The following is a 23232-nucleotide window of genomic DNA, read 5'->3' as shown; positions in this document are numbered from 1 at the left end:
AGTACTCCTCTAGAACACTATGTGAATTTAAATAGCTGACATAGATTTGATCAGTGCCTCATATAATTCACGCACATGGTCAGAAACAAACCACGGCTTCCCACAAATGAGCAACATACACTTGTGCACACTGGTTTAGCTCTCTGAGAGCACTGCTCTCTTGTTGTGTTTTGGGTATCTTCTCCCTGGGAGCTGCCCTCACTGGCTTAGCGTTATGTGTGAACCAACACTTGTGGTTTGTTTCTTCCAAGGCACAAGCTGCCAACAAGCCAATAACAAACCTTGGCTTATGGTCATAGTTTGGTTGGAGAGAAAGAAATCACAAGCGCTGGTTCACACATAAAGCTAATCCAGGCTATAGTTTGTGTCCTCCCAGCTGAGCAAAGGGAGAAGCAGGGATGCAGGCAGGGATCAAGGCGGGCGCAAATGAGCCACGTGCACCAGCATGCTGCTTGTTCATGTTAAACCATAGTTTATTTCAGATTATGGCTTACTGTGATGTGCCAACTAAGACATTATGAACTCTGCCAACACACTTCCAAGTTTGTTCTCTATTCAGTCCACCAGCGAATGGTTTCTTCTAGTTTCTTGCATTCACATTTTGTGCTTGCAATGAAGTTCAATCATTAAAAAATTAAAACAAATGGTTAAATGGAAGTGTTTTGTATTATTTATTACCTTCTGAATATACTAGTAGTCTCTCCTTCACTGGAGGTATCTAACAAAAGCCTCGATAGCCATCTGTCAGGGATGCTGCCATTGCGTCACACATGGTAGAACCTGCGTTGAGCTGCAGGTTACAATAGAATTCTTCTATTCTATGTTTTTATTCTACTCTTCCTCCAAAAAATTCAGAGCAGGATACATTACTCTTCTCCCACCTCTGCCCCGTGCAACACAGACACCTCATTTTATCCTCACAACAACCCTGGGAAGAGAGTTAGGATGATAAAGCCTAAGGGACCCTGGTTAACCCAGGGACTTCCCTGGTTGAGTGAGGGCTTTATGTTGTGAACCATCCTGAGATCAAAGGATGAAGAGCAATATACAAATTTAATAAATAATAATAAGAATTTGAACCTGAGTCTCAAAATCCTAGTCTGACACTCCAACTCGCACTGAGTCTTTATTCCAAATTCCAAACTGAAGCAATGGTTTGTGTAGTTGATTGGCAGAAGCTTTCTGGAATCATTCCAAGTCCTACAAGGCAGTGTTTTCAACTGGAGACATCAAAGACTGACCTCAGACTTAGGCCACATACATTGCAAGGATGTATTTTACATTTGCACTATAGTCTTCTATTGCTGGCCATGAGGAAGAGAGTATTTACACTTATCAGAAGAAGAAGAAGAAGAAGAAGAAGAAGAAGAAGAAGAAGAGGAAGAAGAAGAAGAATCTTTCTTTGCATCAGCCACTAGCCATAGTAATAAAATAAAATGTACTGAAGATAGAGGTAAAATCTACATATACAAAATACATTCTGGAGGTTTACATCAATAATCAAATAATAGATCTTATTCTAATTGCCCCTGCACTTATCGATAGTTTTTAATTCTTTCCTGCCACTGCTAGGAAACATTTCTTGAAAAGGTTTGACAATTAGATGTTGTTTTCTGTTTGCATGAGACTGACCTTATAAGAGGTCAGGAAATAATTGCCCTTAGGATACACTATCCAATGATCTTGGAATAATTTATGTTATGTTTCACCTTCCTCTGCAAATTTTTTCTATCTGGATATATTCTGACTATATTTATCATTTTCTCTATGGCATGGCTTATGGTAACTACTAATGTTCTGTATGGGTGTGTCCTTGACTTTTGATACAAAATGCTATTAATGTTATTAATATATGTTTGACTTTAGAATAGTATTTAGTAGCCAGGTCAGAATCAGCATGATTGTGAGTTGCACTGTGTTATGGATAGCATGCAGCTCTAGTGCAAGATGTTGCTTAAGTTCACACCTAGTTACATCTAACATTAATTCGCTCGAAACATTTACCGTATTGCTCTCCAAAGTGCAAAGTGGCTCCTAACAGTGAGTGGGTGGGTGTTTGGGTGTGTGGGTGTGTGTGCGCACACACCCACACACACACAGTCCCATGACGAAGATGAAATGATGTTGTTCTTAAGCATATGGAGCTTTGAGGATGAAATGCTCAGAAGGGCTTCATTCATGGAAATTAAGTGGAACTATCCCCCAGGCTGAGGCCATGGGGTACCAATGTATCCTGTGTGGTCATCCAGAAGTTCCCCCTCTTGGCTAACATGGTTGCATCTAGCAGTTAACTGGCATAATGATCTCTGGCTGGAGAACAAGTCCTGATAAGAAGTAATGATTTTCGGGCAGTTTTAAGTGTTTTTATTTACAAAAAGAGACATCCAGAGCATGGCTTCTCACCTGCTCACATTTACGATAGTTGGTCAGTCTGAATTTTTGCCCCTCCCACAGCAGGAAGGATGCCAAACTCCTGCCTTTCCCCTCTTGCCCTTCCGTTGCCATCTGATCTTATCCAGATGCCTAGAACGGGGACTGAGAGGCTGGCCTGCCCCCTCTCCACTTTCACTTGACACAGACTCATAGAATCATAGAATCATAGAATCATAGAGTTGGAAGAGACCACAAGGGCCATCAAGTCCAACCCCCTGCCAAGCAGTGTTGCTGATTGCCTAGCAACACTCTGGCTGCCTTCCAACTCTTCCTCTGCTTGAGAGCTAACAGAGTCTTCCCTGGGAAGGGGGTTGAACTGCCCTTTCTCAACAATGTCAACCAGCTCTCATCTGCAGTCAGTCCCTCGTTCACTTAGTTTGATTTCTGAGTCTAACTCTTCCCCTGCACTCTGGGTGGCCATGTTCCTGAAAACTGGTAACTCAGGTAGTGGTTCTCAGAATTTAAAGGTTTAGCAACTGGTTTCTCTACTTTTTTAAAGTCAAAATTGAAGATTTCTGGTTTCCAAAATATGTGCAGATGTCAGCTGTAGCTCTACCTACATACCCGATATGAAGTCCTCTTTTTTGCACTCAGTGATTTAGGTTACGGTATATCACAGGACCTGAAGGTGACGGTAAAGTAGTAAAGTCCAGTAAAATAGTAGCAGCTGTCCTGCTGATCCAAATCCCAACAGGCACCCAGAACAAGCGGGAATGAAGTGCTCCTTGGTGCATATAGCCACAAATAAATAAAAGGCTATCATTAATATATCAGTAACAACATGACAATCAAGAGCAGCTGCAACATGAGACTGCATTCCCCACACTCAAATGCTGTAAGCCTTTCAAAAAAGGGCAAAGTTTTACAATATCCTCTCCAAATAGTATCACCAAAGCCGCAGAACAGCTTTGAACCACTCTGGAGAGGTTGCACAGTCTTAGAACAATCAAGGTAAAAACTGCTTGCTTGCCTCTTGTTGTGTGGCCACATGGTGAAGAGACTGCCTTGTATAATATGAACTAAGGCTGAAAGAAAAATAGCCTTTTCCATTACACCTTTGATACAAGTTGGCATCCCCTACCAAAACCTCAGCCAAACGTGTGTTCTTCTCCTGTTTACTCTCACTTTGGTAATACTTTCTGCTCCCAGTTCCCTGCACTGCCAGGCTGACAATTACAAATGGCCAGAGAGGATGGAAATTGTAATACAATAACATCCGGAGGGCCACAGGCTACCAATCCATGTCCTGTTGTGTCCCCTACATCCAAGTGGAAATTGCAAATATCCAATTGTAGATTGCAAGCACCTCAAAGTAAGAACCCATCTACTACTGCAACACTGTAAAGCTCCATGATGCTAATTATATAATTAAATGCATAAATAGATACATGAAGCCCATTTCAAGTTAGCGGAAGGCAGCTGCTCTCGTAAGGATGGGAGCCTCAGAAATAGCAGGAAAGATTTCATGATTTTCCAAGCTGAAAGTGACAAGTCGCTGGGGCTCTTGATTATATCCCATCTGCCACCTTTGTTAGGCCATTAAAATGTGTTTTTTTAAATGAAGAAATAAGCAGCATTCTCGAGCTAATGAATGTTAAATTATTAGTATAAACATGCCACCTTTTATTTCTGCCTCCAAAAACGTATTTTCTCTGTTTTGTTTTCTAACTAAATTGCTATAATTTATCACATTAACTTGAGCTGCTCTTTTTTGCTGAGACATCTGTGAGGGGGCAGTCTCAGGTAAAAATAAAAAACAACTGCATGAAATCCTCAGTAACTATTACAACAAAAAACCCACCCACGCCCACACCCAAATGGCGAGATTCTGTGGGTTTGCCACCTGCTGGCTCTTATTTCTTCAAGTTTAGCAGCCTCAAATAACATTACAGTCAGTTCTTTATTTAGAAAGCTAAAGTCAAAAGGAACAGCAGAGGGGTCCTTTTTTAAAAAAAGGAAAGGAAAGGAGAAATAAGCCCTAGAAAGAAGCTTGAAGTTAAGGGAAAATATTACAGGGAGCCGCTATCTCTGTGAACATTTACTGTATAGTCAGCAACTAGTTTTCTTGGAGGACCACTAGGAGATGTGAGTGAGGGGTGGTGGGGCCTGGCAGGAGGTTCTGTTCCCACTAGGTCTGCCTGCTCTGTGGTTTTTGCCTCTAAGTTGAAGAACATAAAGAGAGCCCTGCTGCTGATTGAGGAAAAGAGCACATCTGAGTCCAGCACTCTCTTCTCACAAGGGCCAACCTGATGCCCCTGGGAAACACTCCTGTCCACATCTGGGATTTCCAGTAAATTTTATTTAGAGGTATACTGCTTCAACTTCCTCAGACAAAGCATTTCTCAAGGGAATGGATTTGGATCAGGGCCTCCACAAGTTGCTCACCCGTAGCATACTTGCATGCAAGATATTGATAGTATATTATATTATATTATATTATATTATATTATATTATATTATATTATATTATATTATATTATATTATATTATAATTACATCTATTAATTCCTTTTCATGCAATTTTTTAATATTCAAAATTATGGATGTGGGTGGGTGGGTATATATATATATGGTCTGAAGCTCAACATCAAAAAAACGAAGATCATGGCCACATCACCTCCTGGCAAATAGAAGGGGAAGAAATGGAGGCAGTGAGAGATTTTACCTTCTTGGTCTCCATGATTACTGCAGATGGTTACAGCAACCACGAAATTAAAAGACGCCTGCTTCTTGGGAGAAAAGCAATGACAAACCTAGGCAGCATCTTAAAAAGGAGAGACATCACTTTGCCAACACAGGTTCGTATAGTTAAAGCTATGGTTTTCCCAGTAAATATGTATGGAAGTGAGAGCTGGACCATAAAGAAGACTGATTGCCAAAGAATTGATGCTTTTGAATTATGGTGCTGGAGGAGACTCTTGAGAGTCCCATGGACTTCAAGAAGATCAAACATATCCATTCTGAAGGAAATCAGCCCTGAGTGCTCACTGGAAGGACAGATCCTGAAGCTGAGGCTCCAATACTTTGGCCACCTCATGAGAAGAGAAGACTCCCTGGAAAAGACCCTGATGTTGGGAAAGATGGAGGGCACAAGGAGAAGGGGACGACAGAGGACGAGATGGTTGGACAGTGTTCTCGAAGCTACCAGCATGAGTTTGACCAAACTGGGGGGCAGTGGAAGACAGGAGTGCCTGGCGTGTTCTGGTCCATGGGGTTACGAAGAGTCGGACACAACTAAACGACAACAAATCATATCTCCTATCATTCTCCTCTTTTCCAGGCTAAACATCCCTGACTCCCTCAAGTGTGTGTGTGTGTGTGTGTGTGTGTGTGTGTGTGAGAGAGAGAGAGAGAGAGAGAGAGAGAGAACATCAGTCTTTATGATCTTGCAGTTCTCTCTCATTTGCAAGTTTTTTAAAAAATTCCTAGTCTATGTAATCTGGTCATCAATAATAGAATATATCATCAAGAGACCACACAGATGGTAATTTCTGTGGTGCACCAACTGTGATGCACTAACAATGACCTGCCCTTTTATATTCATTTTGCCACACTCACTGGCCCACCCCGGGTGTCATCCCGGGGGGGGGGGTGACATCATCTCGCCCCTCTGGGACGCTGCTGCGGGCGGCTATCCCTGCTCTCAGGTGCACAGCATGTGTGCCGCTCCAGGTGCCAGAGCAGCTAGCTCTGCCTCTGGCCATACTAGCCTTAATCCAGCACTGGAAGTTTAATCATAGTTAGCATAGTATCACGAAAAAGGCTGAAGCTTCATTTCACGGGGAGGGATATGTACCGTATTGTTCACTCTATAAGACGCACTTTCCCCCCCTTAAAAAGTAAGGGGAAATGTGTGTGTGCATCTTATGGAGCGAATGCAGGCGGAAGGCTCTGCTCAGCGCTCCCTTTAAAGAGCCGTGTGGAGCATTTCCTCCCTGGGGAAAAGCCCCACACTCTGTGCACTCTTTAAAGGGAGCATGCAGCTCTTGGGGGAGCCTTAGCCGTGCGCAGCCTCTCCCGGGCAGGGGATGAAGGCTCCCCTTGCCCGGGAGAGGCTGCGCGCGGCTATCCCATAAACTGCGTGCTCTGTCCCTTCCCCCACCTCCCGCAAAAGCCAGGGATAGCCGCACTCCCTTTAAAGAGCCGCGTGGAGTGTGTGTGTGGCTCTTGGGGGCTTCTCTCTCCTCGGGGAAAAGCCTGCAAGCGCCGCACACACGCTCCACGCGGCTCGTGAAAGGGAGCGCTGAGTAGAGCCTGGGAGGCATAGAGGCTCTGCTCAGCACTCCCTTTAAATAATTTCCCCCCTGCATTCCCCCTCTAAAAACTAGGTGCGCCTTATGGTCAGGTGCATCTTATGGAGCAAAAAATACGGTGTTTACTCAGTTTCCCTAATTAAATATGTGTTGGGGGGGTATTGTTTTAGTTTGTTACTATGTTATGTATCTTTTTGCTTTTGTATTGTAAACTCCCCTGTGATCCTCGGATGAAGGGCGGTATAGAAACTTAATATAACCAAATAAATGCAGCCACTTTCTCCACAGTGGTACCTCGGGTTAAGAACTTAATTGGTTCTGGAGGTCTGTTCTTAACCTGAAACTGTTCTTAACCTGAAGTACCACTTTAGCTAATGGGGCCTCCTGCTGCAGCTGTGCCACTGGAGCACAATTTCTGTTCTCATCCTGAAGCCAAGTTCTTAACCCGAGGTAATATTTCTGGGTTAGCAGAGTCTGTAACCTGAAGCATATGTAACCTGAAGCATATGTAACCTGAAGCGTATGTAACCCGAGGTACCACTGTAGTTCCATTTAACAGCTTGGAGTAGTGAAACTGTCTAAGTGGCAAAGCTGACTAGGACTGCTAGTCATTGTCACAAGGTAAATGACTCAATTAGCTATGCAGAAAGTATTTCATGTTGCACAGAGCAAAGTTTCGAAGTTGCTCTAGTAATTACAGAGCAGATCTGTACGTGTTACTCTCCTAGGCACTACACAAAAGGCATTGGCAACAGCTACACCAAAACAGACACACATCCGTTCCAGGGATCTATTGCATTCCTCCAAAGGCTAACATTGTCTTTTACAGAGTACAAATTAGAGCCCTATGGGAACTTGCAAAATCAATCTGACTAAAGGCCACAGCAGGACACCTGCACACAAACACCCTGTGTACCACTGGCAATATAGCTCTACATCACCCCCTAAAAATCTCTGTAGAGCTGTCATCTGTACACAGCCTCAATCTGTCATTGCAAAACCAAATGTCAGCTCACATGTATTTTTAAAGTAGCAGAGATGTCACTTACCCGTAAGAAGGAGAGATCTCGGTTATGTTCAATGCTGGTGATTTCTAGGTTACCCATAACTACCTCGCAGTTCTCATAGTACTTTCGCAATGCACGATACTGTTGCTCAAGATCAGACAAAGAGCTTAGCTTGTTCTCCGTGCCAGCACAAACTGGAAGAAAGATGAGGGGAAAGAAAGAATTAGAATTAATGCAAATATACAACTGTAGCAAGATATACAAGAGCAAGGTTTCTGTACATGATGCACTTGACTCCATTAAACCATGCCTCTTTACTTCATGTATTATGCTTGAAGCAAAATGGTAATATATACAAAAGTAAACTACAATCCAGTGAATTCATTTGAGCAAAATGTACAAAATGGTTCATGCCCGCAGGGTGTTTTCTCACTCTCCTGACTGTCGGCCATTTAGCCAACCTCTTCCACATTCAAATATGCTTTTGAAACATCCACAAGATTTGCAGCAACAGAACACATGGGGTAGATACAGGTGGGATTCCAAACAGAAAATGAGAAAAGCTTCATTACGTTCCGTGATCTGCATGTGTGCTACTCTGCATTGAAGTTAATATTCACAATGGGATTTCAAGCATGTGTATGATGCAATTCAAAAGTGGTGTATATTGAAATGGGATCAGAAGATCGGTAGTGATGCCTGAAAATATATCAGTGGGGCAGCCAGTGGAAACCTAGTACAGACTCAAATGTACATTACCTTACAGTGGCTGATGAGTGTGGTGGCCAATCCCAACTATGGAGAAATGCTTATAAACTGAGCTAGTTTGTGGTCATTCACTGACATAACTTTTGCACTCAAGAATCCAGGATAATGAAATAAATTCTGATGTCATCAGAATTCACTAAAGGTTTGTTTTAAATAGCCACTATAACTTAAAGGCAAAGGACCTAAGTAGGTCTGAATACGGTACACTGCAGAGAGGGTGTTTGGATATTACCAAATGAGAAGGAAAGACTTCTTTTGGTAGAAGGCTTAGCCAAAGCACACGTGGGGCACAGAAATACAAGTAGTTTCAGAATGCCAAGCAAAAGAACCTAGGTTTCAGTTATTTTGCACCTGAATGAAACAATCAAATTTATGTGCCTTCTGTGCTCTTCTCTTCTGTTTTGTTTTATTGGTGAATAGAGATGGAGTCCAGGGCAAGAAAATGTGCACCCTCTCAAGCTCACCACTGCAAGTGCCTCCTTAGTGCTACACAATAAACCAAGGCTTGCTGAAACCAAACACAGTGATACAGAATAATGAAGGACCAGCATGTACAGTTATCTCTTGAAAGCTTGTGTGGGATTACCAGTTTCATGTAACCAACAAGCTTAAGTATAATTACTGCATGAAGGGGTTAATGTAATAGAGTAAGCTGTTCTGCCAGACTTCTCTAGGTCACTCCCCTTCACCTTGGGAGGAAAGTCATCAAGCCTATTGTTCCCTTTTAGTCTACCTGAGAAGCTTAGCATGTAAAGATGTCTTAGCTGGTTGTTCCAAGCTCAGACCTCATGGCTCTTACAAGCCATTATTGTGTACCAATAATTAAGGAACTCTCACCACTGTAACTAAGCCAAGTTGTACTGCCTGTGCCTTCTGAATGCTGCATTGAAAAGCACCTCAACCTGATGTTTGGAGAGTAAGTAAACCAAACGTGTGGTCTTTTCTATGCTACAGGAAGAGGGAAGTTTGGGAACTCACAAGGTCATATTTTAAAGGTCTAACAGCCTATGTTTCCATACTTTACTTTGCTGCATATTTTGTGATTTTAAAGAAGAAGAAGAAGAAGAAGAAGAAGAAGAAGAAGAAGAAGAAGAAGTTGTTGTTGTTATTTATACCCTGCACATCTGGCTGGGCTTCGCCAACCACTCTGGCTGGCTCCAAACAAAATCTCTGCTGGGGTTCTCTCACCAGAGAGTACTTGCCCCAAACTTGGATCTTGGCATCTAAGAATTCTCTTTTCTATAGACCTATCTTTTTCTTACCACCAACAGCTTTCAGGATTATGTTATCAATAGTAGCAACAGTATGAACCTCTTCCCCTCACTTCTAATTGTAACTGCCTGCAAGCATCATCTACTAACTTTTTTTAAAAAAAGAATTTTGAATTATTATTTTTACCAGAATATTCTTGCACTGCCAATCAATAATTTTATCAGAGAGAAGAGGAGGTGGTAGCAGCAGCAGCAGTGTGGGCTACCCAAGTCATAGTGCTAGTTGCCCAAGAGAAGCCACCTGTTGCTGCAGGTCAGGTCTTGCTGCCCAGCTCATGTCAGGTGCAAGCTGAGCCCAATCCAAGTAATTGACAGTTTATGTTCCTGGCGAGTCAGGTGCAGTGTGTTGAGGTTGGGAAGTCAGCAAACAGTTATTTGATTTTGCAAAGACCTTGTTGACAATATGGATGCCCTGTCCCTCCACACACATGACCAGATCACACAGGCATTAGAGACTCATAAAGAAATTGATGTAATTTGCAGGCAGAAGAGCATTTTCAGGGGCAAGGGAGCTTGGTTCAAAATATATCCACATCTTGTGAGATGGGCAAATATGTATTGCAAGCCAGATTTTTTTTTGTAGCCAAAGGACAGAGAGAGTGCAAAAAAACCCTTTCCCCCAGGTCCAGACAGTCCCCAGTAGTGTAAAAAGAAACTGCATTTGAATGTAAAGGTTGGATAAAACTATGCCAAAAACTAAAATCATACAAACAGCCACCCAGATTCTGCAGCCGATTCAAAGACTTAGGATGCCCAGCTTCAGGAGGGGGGAAGGGAGTACGTTTCTTTCCTGATTTTATGGCAGATGTAGTATCCAAAAGGGGAATACAACCTCTACACTACAGAAATCTCTCCATGCAAATTTCCTCTTGGATTTTACTTACTTAAAAGTGTACATCTGAAAATTCTGGCAGCTCCAGCAATCTGGATTACTGGCCACTACTGCACAGTGAAATGGTACACACAGCAGCTCGGTGCTCTGAATATGTGTTGGCTCAGCGCCATGTTGCTTGCAAACATCCTATCCAGAAAAGATAAAACTCCATGCCTGGTCCAACAAGGATTCTCCAGGAATTCATTCATAAATCTCTTGCCTTTGAGAAATATGAGCCAGCATGATACTTTGGTCTATTTCTATCCTATGCTAAATAAACAGCTATTTGAGTTCTCCACCCACCCCATCCCAAATATTTTACCTCCAAAGAGGAAAGACTAGAGGCCAGATTGGTTTGCTTTCAGGAAGTATTTTAAATTTAGGAAAACAAGCATAGAGACACCTGGCAGCAAAAGTGCAATAAGATGTATTTCGGGGAGAACATTTTCTGTCTGTATCCTTTTGATACATTGGAGTAAAATACCAAAAGATGAGCAGAGCATTGCGGGAGAATTCTTTCAGTTTAGTGACAACCTTTATGACGAGAGTCTAGGAAATAAGTTCCAGCTTTACAAGAGTTTCTGAAGTCTGAGATGGAGCAGAAGTATATTATGCAAATCTGCAGACAGAAGAAACTGACACAATTGTTTCCTTGAAAAAGAAACCTGCAAGACATAGCTAACCATGTGAAAATGACCCCTGTGGCGCTGGAGAAACACAGGCCCTATTTATAATGACAAAGGAGTGCCTCCTTAAAGTGAGAATAGTGTCAGAATCCCTACTGGAGGTCAGAATCAGTAAGGTTCTCTACAAGATTGCAATTGTAAGTTTCATAAAACATTTTCGTACGGTATGTTTAGATATATTATGGCCTTATAAGAAAGCGCCTTGCTACTCTTTCAAGATCTGAGTAGAGAGACCAAAGATCTTCCTGTTCTGGAGAAAAAAGAACAAAATGGGATTTGGTGTAGCAGAGTATAAAAAGCCAGACAGAAACCACTAGAGCCCCAGAGAAGGTTCAATCGTGCTAATGCAGAGGGCTGCCATAGAGGAGTGGCATTAAGTGACAGTCAGGAAGCCCCAGCCATGAATTCACACAATTGCCTAATTTCTCATCAGGCTACAATAATAATACCAGCCCACCTTACAGTAAATTTGCAAGAATTAGTGCACTGTAGTGATAAAATATATTATACCATGACAACCTGCCAGGGTAAGTGTGTCTACATATGGAGAGAGAGAGAGAGAGAGAGAGAGAGAGAGAGAGAGAGAGAGAGAGAAGGAGGAGGAGGAGGAGGAGGAGGAGGAGGAGGAGGAGGAGGAGGAGGAGAAGAAGAAGAATAAGAAGAAGAGGAGGCTGGGAGAGAACTTTCCAAAAATTAGCAGGAAGTTTTTTCTTCTATAGAGTAGATTTTTAAAACTGCAATCTGACGTTGTACTGTCCGTTCTCTCACCACATTTTCCCACATATGTATCAACCTGAGATAAAGGCACATGAATTGTGTTGGACATGTATAAATTGCTATACAGTTGCCAAGTATTAATACACAGAGCCTTCTGTCTGCTTAGCAAAGAAATTAGGAGTCATATAGACTTGTACATATTTTTATTTTTTTTTATAAATATTTATTAAGGTTTTTTAAATACAAAAATGCAAAAAATAATAAACAATATAACATGTATCGTAACATATTTTCAAAGCTTCTTTGGACTCCCTCACGCCTCCCGCTCCCACTTGCATCATTGTAAAAGTTTTTCCAGCAATTTATCAACTTGTTTACATTCTTAAATCTCATTCATTTAATTTAATCTAATAATTCTCCAAAAAATTTATATTTTCCTCAATCTCGTTTATCATCCAGATTACATCTAGTTTAATGGTGCTCAATTGTTTATGATCTGGCATCCTTCTTAACATTCAACCAAATTACAGTGTTTTTGTAAATAAATCCTAAATTTCTTCCAGTCTTCTTCAACCCTCTCCTCTCCCAGGTCTCGAATTCTGCCGGTCATCTCAGCCAATTCCATATAGTCTATCAGTTGCATCTGCCATTCCTCCAGTGTGGGTAGATCTTGAGTTTTCCAATGCTTAGCGATGAGTATCCTTGCTGCCGTTGTTGCATACAGGAAAAAAATTCTGTCCTTCTTTATCACCCCCTGGCCGACAATACCCAGGAGGAAGGCCTCTGGTTTCTTAGGGAGACTTGTACATATTTTTAGCAGCCACCCCAATGCTTGACAACAAGCAAAAAACACTGATGCTATACATGGAATGAATTTGGCAAACTATGGCTAGTCCAAAATATGTTTAATTATCAGAAAGTGAAATGGCAGATGTTGAAGTTTGAACACATGACATCGTCCAACTTTTGAAATCTAAACGCAAGTTTTTTCCATAAAAATATCAGCACTGACACATATCTACTCAGAATTAAATATTCAATCCCAAATGTTGACACCTGCAATGAAAATACTAGGATGGTTCCAGACTAAGCTAATCATACAGTAATGACTACCTTCAATTTATTTGTATTTATGTTCTTAAATTTATAACACACTTTTCTTCCACCCACTCAGAGCTGATTTTGGGGTGCACATGGGGGGAAAGGATGGGGGAAAGTCCTGTTGTACAAGTGGAATTCCTTGAACAGGACTTCTGCTGATGGGACTTTTTAGCTGAATACCACCCTAAGTAAGGATCCAACACCAACTGAAATTCTGACAACAAAGCAGACATTAAACAGAAAATATATTAACCTGCTACTGTTTTCAAAAACCAAGGCTGGCGTGTGGCCTCTAACTATTTTAGCCATGCATTTTTTGCTTTATTGATGATGCTGTAGGAGCTGTGCGACCACACACTGCATCTTCCGCATTCTGCTCCTGCTTTAATGAGGTTAACTGTTTAAATGACAGATTAATAAATACAAAGAGTTCAATGGCATATTTTTTTATCACATCGTAAACCATGCATTCTGAAATTTATTGTATGTGATGGACCAAACAAGAAACATAGAGACAGAGCTACATTCTACAAATGATTACAGAAATATATAGTCAGTCTGCAGTTATCCCTTGATTAATTCCATTTTAACATTTAAATAATTGCAAATATTTTCAGGAGCACATTTTCGATAAGCCAAGGCTGGTTGTTTTCTTTTATTTTTAATTAACTTTACTTAATGCGACACTATGCACTTTTGTGCATCTCTCCTCATCAAAACTGCAGCTTACTTTTTAAATTGCTGGAGCTGTTTGTGTGCAAGAGTGTCATTTTACTTTAAAAAAAAGGAAAAGGGAAAGGGGGGAAAAGCTTGTTAAAGAGGGGCTCCGGAAAAGATTACCAGCCGTGCCTCTCTACACAAGGCCTTGCCTGAGTCGAGCACGACTTTCATTTGCCAATCGATTTGCCAATCAGGCGGTATATACACAAGGCATTGCTCACAAGATCAGGCCCATTGATTTCAGAAGTCCATTTATGAAAAGAGAACTGAAAATTCACTTTCCCATGTCAGCTTAACGACATGGAGCCCTCTTTTGAACACAATTGCAATGTGTTTGTAAGCTTTTTCTTATAAGGCTTTATCAACCTAAATTGTTTGGCTGATACAAGTAAAAACATTGCTCTGTAGTCTTGAAAGAATGTGTTAAACCACACATTGGTACCCTAAATGCCTCTATTCTGAAGCCTCACAAATGGCCTTTTAAGAAAGATGCCAAGGGGCCAGTGTGGGCACCATCACTAATCTTGATGTAACCACTTGTAACTTTAAAAAGGTTGTTCTGAGGCAGCAGCAACCTGAAAGCAGGAGATTGACTTAATGGTAGTCAGGAGTCCAAACTGGCCATTCAACAAATGAGGCATCTGTCCCCAGCATCAGGTCCCTTGGAAAAGGCCGAAGAAATCATCTTGAGGTTGCCTAACAGTTCCAGAAGGACTAAGTTGCCTCCATTTCTCCATTTCCTGCAAAGTGTCCACAGGGTCCCATTATCTCAGACTAGTCCTGTGGCATCTGTTTCACCTCAGCCCTCAGTCTGAATCAGGTGCTTTAAATGTGGCTGCTTACTTTTCAGCTCATGCAAATTGTCTGCTAATATGCGCAGTTAATATGTGCTGGTTCGAAACCCATATAGCATACCATGGTGGCAATTTGCACAATCAGGGAGAGATTCCAGAGCTCCTCTGATTACAGAAGATGCAGCCATGCTACAGTCTTCCACTCCATCAGCTCACATATTATTATGCTCCAACTAGCAGATCGCCTGCATTAGCTGCAGAGATTATACATAATGGCCACGTTTAGCATGTGAATCTGTGCTAAGTGACTGTGTAAAATAAAAAAAGTAAACCAAAAGAACAGTATGTTCTCCATTATGCAAAATGCAGCTGAAACAGATTTGCCACAGAAGACCATGCTTACTTTACCATCTCACTGCCTTCTCCCTGGACTATGTCTGCTACTTCTAAGAAAAACTTTGAAATCTTGACAAGACTCTCCCATGACTTTGCAAGAAAGCTACACATTTTGTTACCTTTCCTTTCATTCTGCAACAGTTATTGCAAGACCCATGTTCTGCCTTTTCTCGTGGTTTTGTTTCCCAAGTTGTTTCCTGATTTTACAGATGTCCTAACATTTCAGAAGGGTCCTGTAGGGATTTTACTTTTTTGAGATTGCAGTGTTACATTACCAGAAGGAACCAGCCTATAAACCAGCAAGCAATGGATTCTAATACAGAACACAATTAGCAAGTGAAGCACATTACTAAATACCAGTCGGTGGGGAAAACTGCAGCAGAGTGCTATTGCCCACATGTCTTGGTAGTGGGCGGGTGGAAAACAGGATGCTTAACTAGGTAGATATAACCAGGTAGGTAGGCCTTTGGTCTGATTCTGCAGGGCATTTTTATATATTTATGCAATACTGCTAAGCACCTGGCAAAATACATGATGGTGATGTTGAGTAGGGATGCTGACAAAAATTGCTATGTCTTAATGTGGTACCAAATACTTTCAAAGTTCCATACTGGGACTTATGACTGCTACATAATATAAGTATTTCTTCAAAGCTATAAATAATTTTGGGAACTAGTGGATACAGGATGTATCTCACACTCAAGTTCTGTTTGCATGACAGACTTCTGCATATGCAACGAAACTTCTCTTTCCTCTTGTGACACCTGGAAGCCCCTGCACACCCTCTAAAACTTGATCCAGAGAGTTGGGGACCCCTAAGGATAGATTTGTGGGGTGCACAAGAGGAGAGGGGAGGAAGAGGTAATCCTGTTGTATGAGTAGAATTCTGCTTGCACTGCATAGGATGCAACACTACGTTTGCTTTATAAGAAGTAGTGATACATGCAAATATTGGGAACTGTTATATCTTATTGAAGAACAAATATTTCAGAAATATTCTCTGTGTCATAGCTTAGTTTGTGAACATTTTTTTAAGGACACTGTACAATGAGAGCAATTGGTATGTAGTTGGAAGTGAAGCAAATATTTTTAGATTTGACAATAATGGACATGAAAAACATTTTTCTTCCTTGGTCAACAATTATTATTTTGTGTTATGGCCCATCTGTAAAGGTGTTCTTATGTTTAAATACTGCACTACTGTGAAAATATGCTGGAGGGTCTACACCATGCACACAACTAGCTACAAGCTCTCCAGGCTTTGCCAAAACCATCTTTCTAACTTAGGCTGGGAATAAATTAACTGCCGTTTCCGTCCTCCATCTCAATTTCTAACAGCCTTTTCCTTATTTTGTTCTAGCATTGTTTTGCCTTGAGCTTAAGTCCTTAACTCTAACATAGGTACCGGACTTGACAAGCAATTAGAGCAAGCAATTTCCACTCGTCAAACCTTGCTAGATTTGTCATCTGCCATCTGCATGATCATCTGGCTCTCCTTGCGGCCTTGCTGTGAATCTGGATCTACTTGCGTAGGAATAATAAAAAAGGGCACAAGACACCATTCTGGTGGGAAGAAAGTGACACAGTGGGGGAAGCTGATGTGAGAGTTATTTGCATGTTTTAAAATTTGTATTTCTTGATGTTTTATTATGGGGGGGGGTTGTCTTTAGGAACACTGCAGCTCTGCCACTGATATGAATATGTGAAGCTACTGTGCAATTCTAGATATGTTTACTCACATATAAGTCCCTTTATGCTCAGTGGGACTAACTCCCTTGTAAGCATGCATGTAAGATTGTAGCCTCAGCCTCAGTGCACAATTACCAAGCTAAAATTTCTCACTGTGAGACACAGCTCACATTCAAGCAGGCCTAACTGGGCATTTGAAGTGGAGAATTCTCATAACCTAAGTGACCATCAGACACCTAGGGGCCGCCCATACTTTGGGTTAATGAGGATTGTGAACCTCTTTCACTTACTTTAATTCACCCTTGTCCCTGTGGCATTCTCGTCCAAATACTGCCCTTGCACACTTTCCACTTCCTGGCCTGAATCCAGAGATTTCCTATGCTTTGCAAATCCAAACAGCAGAGGTGAATCACAGATGTAGGAGGATTGTTAAAACTGATTTATAGATTAGTTTATGGGTGTTTAGTATAACTATGTTGATTTTTAAAAACTGTATTCAGTGCCATTTGGTGAAAAGGTGGAACAGCAATTTTAAAATAAATCAATATCCCAAACTTTATGCCCATGGCACAAATACAAACTGAAATATGAAACACATATAGCCTTGCAAAGATGCAAATGACAACTCTTTGGCTTTCTTAAGTAATGGTTCTTTCAGAAATGCATTATGCAGTGAAATTTAATTGAGAGCCAATCATAAAGTTGGAAGGGACCTAAGGGTCATCTAGCCCAACTCCCATCCAGTTTGAAACCATAGTGGTGCCTGCTTAGCTTTGTAAACGTGCTAACACTTTTATTGCTGCACCGCTAGAAGGCAAGTCTATATTCTGCATATCACAGTAGTGTGGAAGTGGGAATCCCCAGGTAAAAACTCCTTACATATAGAAAACTACTATGTCAAGGAGAAGTATATGCTATAAACATTCTCCGTAGTACCTATTTTTTTGTGGTTGTGTGAATTAGTTTTGATTTTGTATTTAATCATGTGACCGTCCCCCTGCCACCCTTGCAGCAGCCTGAATTCATAAAAGCATTAACAATGCTTGAGAGAGAAGGCGCTATTGTGCAGATTTCACCATCATCCTCTGAATAAAAATTGTCAGTCACAGATCTAGAAGCTAGATTGCAAAAGCACCACTACTAAACATGCTTTGATGTGCAAATAGACAGAGCTACACATATAAGCAAATATATATTTAACAAGATACTCTGGGTAGGATTATTCCCCCCCCCCCATTGTAAGCATTAGCTATAAAATTCCTATTGTTCTTACATGTTTCTTCAGAAGGCATTGCAATGCACAGAAGCAACAGTTTATTCTAATGAGAGAGATATTCCTCACTGGGCTGAGCTGTATTTTAGAAAATGATGCTGAGAAGCTGCCGCATTGTGCTCATACATGGAGCTGCGCTGCCTGCCTGCCTGCCTGCCTGCCCAGGGGGGAGCCCAGCTAGCAGGTGAATCCCCCCAACAGCCACAGAAAGGAGGGCTGGGCTGAGGTTGCCCCTTGCTCCCCTCCCTCCATCTGCATCCGCTCACCATGGGACTGAGACACCAGAAACATTAGAGTTGTTTAAAATCTGATGTCCTGCTCAAAAACAACAACACGAATCTGGAGCAGCTTACAACCTCTTGTCAATAACACTTGCTTAACAATAACCTGCTTAGCTATGATCCATCCTAACCAAAGGCTGCTAATGCATCTTTCTAGATCAAAAAGCACTGCACAACCACTGTTACTCTAAAAGGCATTCGGGTGCATTGGAAACCTTGTGAAACAAGAATGGTTTGATTACTCTGGAATGGTAAAAGGATTAGCCATCTGTGGGTAAGGATGACCCAAAACCATAAAAACCATACAACAGCCTGATTGGGGGTTGACTTTTGGCCACTTGCCTGAAAAGTAAGAGGCAAGACTGTTTATCCATCCAAGCCTTTTAAAAGAGAAGCATCAGCTATGCACCTCAAGTAACAGGCAGCTAGATTGACTGGACTAGCCCCAGACTACTGGGATGATCTTTTGAATAGACTAGATGAAGCTGCTATTCTCTGCTCCTGGGCTGCCCAGCAAGTGAAGAGTGTGAGCAGTTATAGAAGAGAATGGAAGAGCTTCTGTGTCTTTATTTTTTGTGTAAAGGTGGGAATTTCAGAATACAGATTCTTTCACCCGTGCATCTGCACAGCTAGAACTCAATGCACCTGTTAAAGATACAGCAGTCCTGTATTTCTTTGTTCTTGGTTACCCTAAAATGCATGGCCAAGCCGGTATTTGAACGCAGGTTTCCTAAGCCTGTTGCCAACACTTTGCCAACTGGTCCAAATGTTTTTCACAATATTTCCAGTATTTCTGTATACGCTTTCATCTCATAACAATGATTTCTCCTCTAAAGAGCATTCATAAGCATTTACAGTTACTCCTCTGAGTTTACTGAGTGAAGCCATAACTCAGAAGCATAATGTCAATTGCTATTTCACATGTGCAGTGACAAAAAATAAAATAAAGATACCATGCACCACTAGCCTTTTAGGGAATGGTGCAATTGAACAGTTATTCCTGGCATAGGGAAAATGAAGATGTTTTCTGTTTGCTAGGCAATTTAAGGAGGGGATTTACAACTATTTGTAACAGCTATTTCCAAATGAACTGAGAAGTGCCTGAAAGCCTTTCAGTGAGCTACATTCTTTCTTCTGCTCCTAGAAACTAGCAAAACATCCAGCCATGGTATCACGCATACAGCCATCACCAGAGGTAACAGGACAAGGCATGGAATGGAGCAACTGATGCAAAGATGGGGTCCTGTCTTCCCCTGTGCTTTTGATAGTTGCATTGAAGTTACAGGTTTTCATGCCCCTGCATGCCAAACTGCACGACTCATCACCTGCACTCCAGAGGCTTAATCCTCTTTTGCCACCCTGGACCATTGTTTCCTCCCCACTCCCATCTTTCCATTTGTAGGTCTAACTGGTTACAGAAAAAGCTCTCCTATATTGTGACTGAAGGCTGGTTTTGAAGAGGGATGAGATGGGGGAGAGGGAGGGAGGGTAGACACAACAAACTTTGTGATGAATAATCACAAAGCACAACAGAGAAGCTCTTTTGCATGCATGTGAGAGTGTGTATAAAAGAAGAATAAATTCACCCAGGAGCTTCTACAACATCTGTTGCAATGCTGGGACCAAACCACTTGCAGTCCTTACTGAATTATGCTTCCTAGCTTCAGAGCATGAAGGGTTTTTCTTCCCTCACTCCTTTGTAAAGCTGGCACTCTCCTAGAGGACCAAGTGTCTGCTTAACTTGCACGACACATTGCTTTGGTACAGGAGCAAAGAATACCATAGCAACTCCAACAACACAAAACCTCCTTTGGGATTCAGCTTTTCATTCGCCTTTGAATGTGGGGGGATGGGGGAGGGAGACTGAACAGAGGGGTGCTTGAGGGCTGCAGACATTTACTTGACGTTAAATGTGTTTTAATTAACAGCACACAAAAACACTGAAATTTGTGCCCATTCATTCATCTGATATCAGGCTCAACACCATTCAAACCAATGGCAGCTTGGACAACCATCTCAGTAGGTCACAAGAGAGCTCTTATTTTCCACCTCAGAGTTTTAAACCACGTTTGGTAAATTACAGGAAACTTTTTTCATCTCACCATCATGGCTTGTGCAAGAGAGATGCCTCTAGTGGTGGCAGTCCAGAGCGGTAGTGATCAGCATTTAACTTCACCAGTCACAGATCAATGTAATTATGTGTAATTATTCACCATTTGATTGCACCACAATTACTATGTAGTTACAGGCTAACTCTGTGGTTACTTGTGCCATAAAATTAAAGCATTACCCTGAGATCCACAAATTACATAATAATCCTCTCCCAAAGTCAATTAGTAATTGCCACATAATCCATAGGTTACATAATGAAAAGGTACAAATATCTGTTGTGGGTAATTAGACTGAGTAATGGCCTAATTATAGAGAACCACGCCCCAATATTCTCCTCTTACTGCATTGCTGAGCTAGAAGAGGACTAAAAATTCAGAAAAAGAAAAAGAAAAGGAACTCTCGACAAACATTTGGGAAGTGAAGTGCTTAAGTATAAAATGTCCCCTTTAGGGCTTAAAAACCCTCTATTCAACTGAGCAAGGATGAAATTAAAATCAACTGACACTGATGTTTCTCCAAAGCTCCTCCAGCGTATTGGGAGCCTCAGCAGAAGATGACATTCTTTCCAATTCCCACAAGTTTAAGAAAGATTAAATTAAACTTACTGTAGAATATTTTCTGCTGATCAACACAGCAGCTCACAATCTGAATAAAGCAAAACAAAAATACCTTAAGCAGTTTTCCAATGGAGCTTTACGTTCCCTAACTGACCTGATCCAGCGGGAGGAGGGAAATAGGGGCTTCTTTCATCTGGGGGGTTACGAGCTGCACATCCTGATCAGAAGCTCCATCCTTCTACTCTGAAAGCTCCTTCTCCTAATCCAAGTTATGAAGCAGGCTGGTTGTGGTTATAATGGTCTGGTCCAGATGACACACCAAGCCAAACCATGGCTTTGTGTGACTATGGGAGCACGTGGTCAAAAAGGAGCTTTCAGCCACTTTGCTTCTTCTCTCCAGTCCTGTTTGCTGCTCATGTTGTACCACACTAAGCCAAGGTTTGGCTTAATGTGTCATCCAAACCAGGGTACATTGTTGAACTCTTTTCACATTAGCCATGGTTAGTTCTTGGTTGTGGCTCATGGTTAGTGAGGAGAAAGCCCTAGTCTGGATAACCAGCAAAACAGACCAAGGAAGAGCAAAGCAAGTTCAAGCTCCTAAGCAAGAGTCCGCATGGTCTCACTTGGCAAAGATTTGGCTCAGGTCCTAGAGGAGAATGGAGAATGCATTTTGTAGCCGCTCTCTACTTCAGGCACAGTGAAAGATGTCTAATAAGAAAGACTCTGTACACACATAGCCATTGATTGATACAAGGTATTTTGTGTTCTGTTTTTTATCTAGATCAGCTACTGGGGAAAAGGTTGGAAGAGAGTTTTTGAGTCTCAACAGCAAAGCCAAACCGCCTCCACCCTGTAAATTGTGTGCCTAAGCTCCCAATCCAGCCCCTGATCCAGAGACAGGTTAGCCTGAAGAAGAATTGTATGGAATGCTTTCCCACCAATGAGATGGTCTGCACATTTTCTTTGCCTTAGTCAACACTTAAACCTTTGTTGCAAGTTACTGTTTTTAAATGAGACATGCTATGGCACTGATTAGGCTATTAATAAAAGCCAGCTGCTTGATTGAAAGAGGATATCAAAACCGGTGTTGCTCCTCATGACATTTGCTTGCTCTCTCTCTCTCTCTGTAGTTTTCCTTGATTTATAGGGATTTTCTTCACCTAAAACAATTCCGTAATAAATTGCAGAAGCTCACCTTCAGTGGTGATGAATTCAAGGAAGTCAGTATCAAGCGGAAATCCAAGTACTTTCCCACCACCATTAGCTGATTCACTACAAATGGACTAAGCTCACACTTTGCCCTAACCAATTTTTTTTTTAACAAACTGAAAATCTGGTTAAACAGCAGGATAAATGACATGGGCACAACTTCATTAGGTATCCTGCTTCCTTCTGCATGTCCTGTTAGAAGCACAAAATTTGTCCAGCGTCGTCCCCTTTATAATAATAGAAAGATACTTGGGGACATAATAACAAGCTGGGGGTGCTAACCTGTGGCCTCCCAGATGTTGTCCGACTTCATCAGCTGTAATGAGCAGGGCCAATGGTCAGTGATGATGGACTTGTGGTCCAGCAACACTTGCAGGGACAGATTAGGCACCCCTGCATTACAATAAACATGCTGGGCAAAGGGGAATTTTGAGAGCTGTGTACATGTTCCATGTGCTGCACATTGGCATATGTAACCCATTAGCAAAAACTGCCAACTCAAATTCAAGCTGAATCTTCAGAAAACACAATGGCAAGGAGCTTGCCTGCTCTTAAAATTGCAAGCTGACAATTCTAGTGGTCGTATGAAATGCACTGATGCAGCAGCTATATTCCATATTCAGCAGATATAGCCATCTCTACAAGGGATGAATACTCAGAGAACCAGAGTCTTGCCGTCTAGAAACCCCTCTGAGATAGAGTGGGGCTGGTGCTGTGGGATATAATAGGAGACTTTCTATTGCTAACATCAGCAAGGTTTCACAGAAACCTACTGAGTTTAGATTGTATCAAATGGGGACTGATAGCAAGCAGCTGTTCCCTCCTCCCTGTCCTTCGGATACAGGATGTGGATTCACTCTTGGCAATTTGGTCCTCCCTCCCCTTGCATCTCCCTAGCAGCTTGCACAGGACCCCGCCCCACATTGTGCTTCATTTGGGACCTCGCAGGAATAATGATCTCCCAGCCCCAATGGGCTTGGTGCCCTGGTAGGGGTTAATGCCATGGAGATAGCTTGCCCCAAAGCCAGCAAGTCACCAGAGCACCCTGCACCCAAGGGTGCATGGAAGGGACCATTCTCTGTGATGAAGGA

At 41.8% G+C, this 23232-nt stretch overlaps 1 protein-coding gene across 5 annotated transcripts in view; it reads right to left on the bottom strand.

The window, feature by feature from the left end:
- Positions 1-23232, bottom strand: part of ERBB4 (erb-b2 receptor tyrosine kinase 4) — an 832220-nt gene that overhangs the window by 519642 nt on the left and 289346 nt on the right. For 4 of the 5 annotated variants that reach the window (XM_079976052.1, XM_079976051.1, XM_079976053.1 and 1 more), the window contains exon 2: positions 7736-7887. In XM_079976052.1, coding sequence (XP_079832178.1) covers positions 7736-7887 — 152 coding nt within the window. Of the gene's footprint in view, positions 1-7735; positions 7888-13363; positions 13435-23232 lie in introns of those variants that run through there. The other variant, XM_079976054.1, reaches the window with a different exon arrangement.

The sequence above is a fragment of the Podarcis cretensis genome (assembly GCF_951804945.1).
Source record: "Podarcis cretensis genome assembly, chromosome: 1".
Classification (NCBI taxonomy): domain Eukaryota; kingdom Metazoa; phylum Chordata; class Lepidosauria; order Squamata; family Lacertidae; genus Podarcis; species Podarcis cretensis.
The sequence above is the reverse complement of the archived record's forward strand: the minus strand, read 5'-3'. Positions and strand labels throughout refer to the sequence as shown.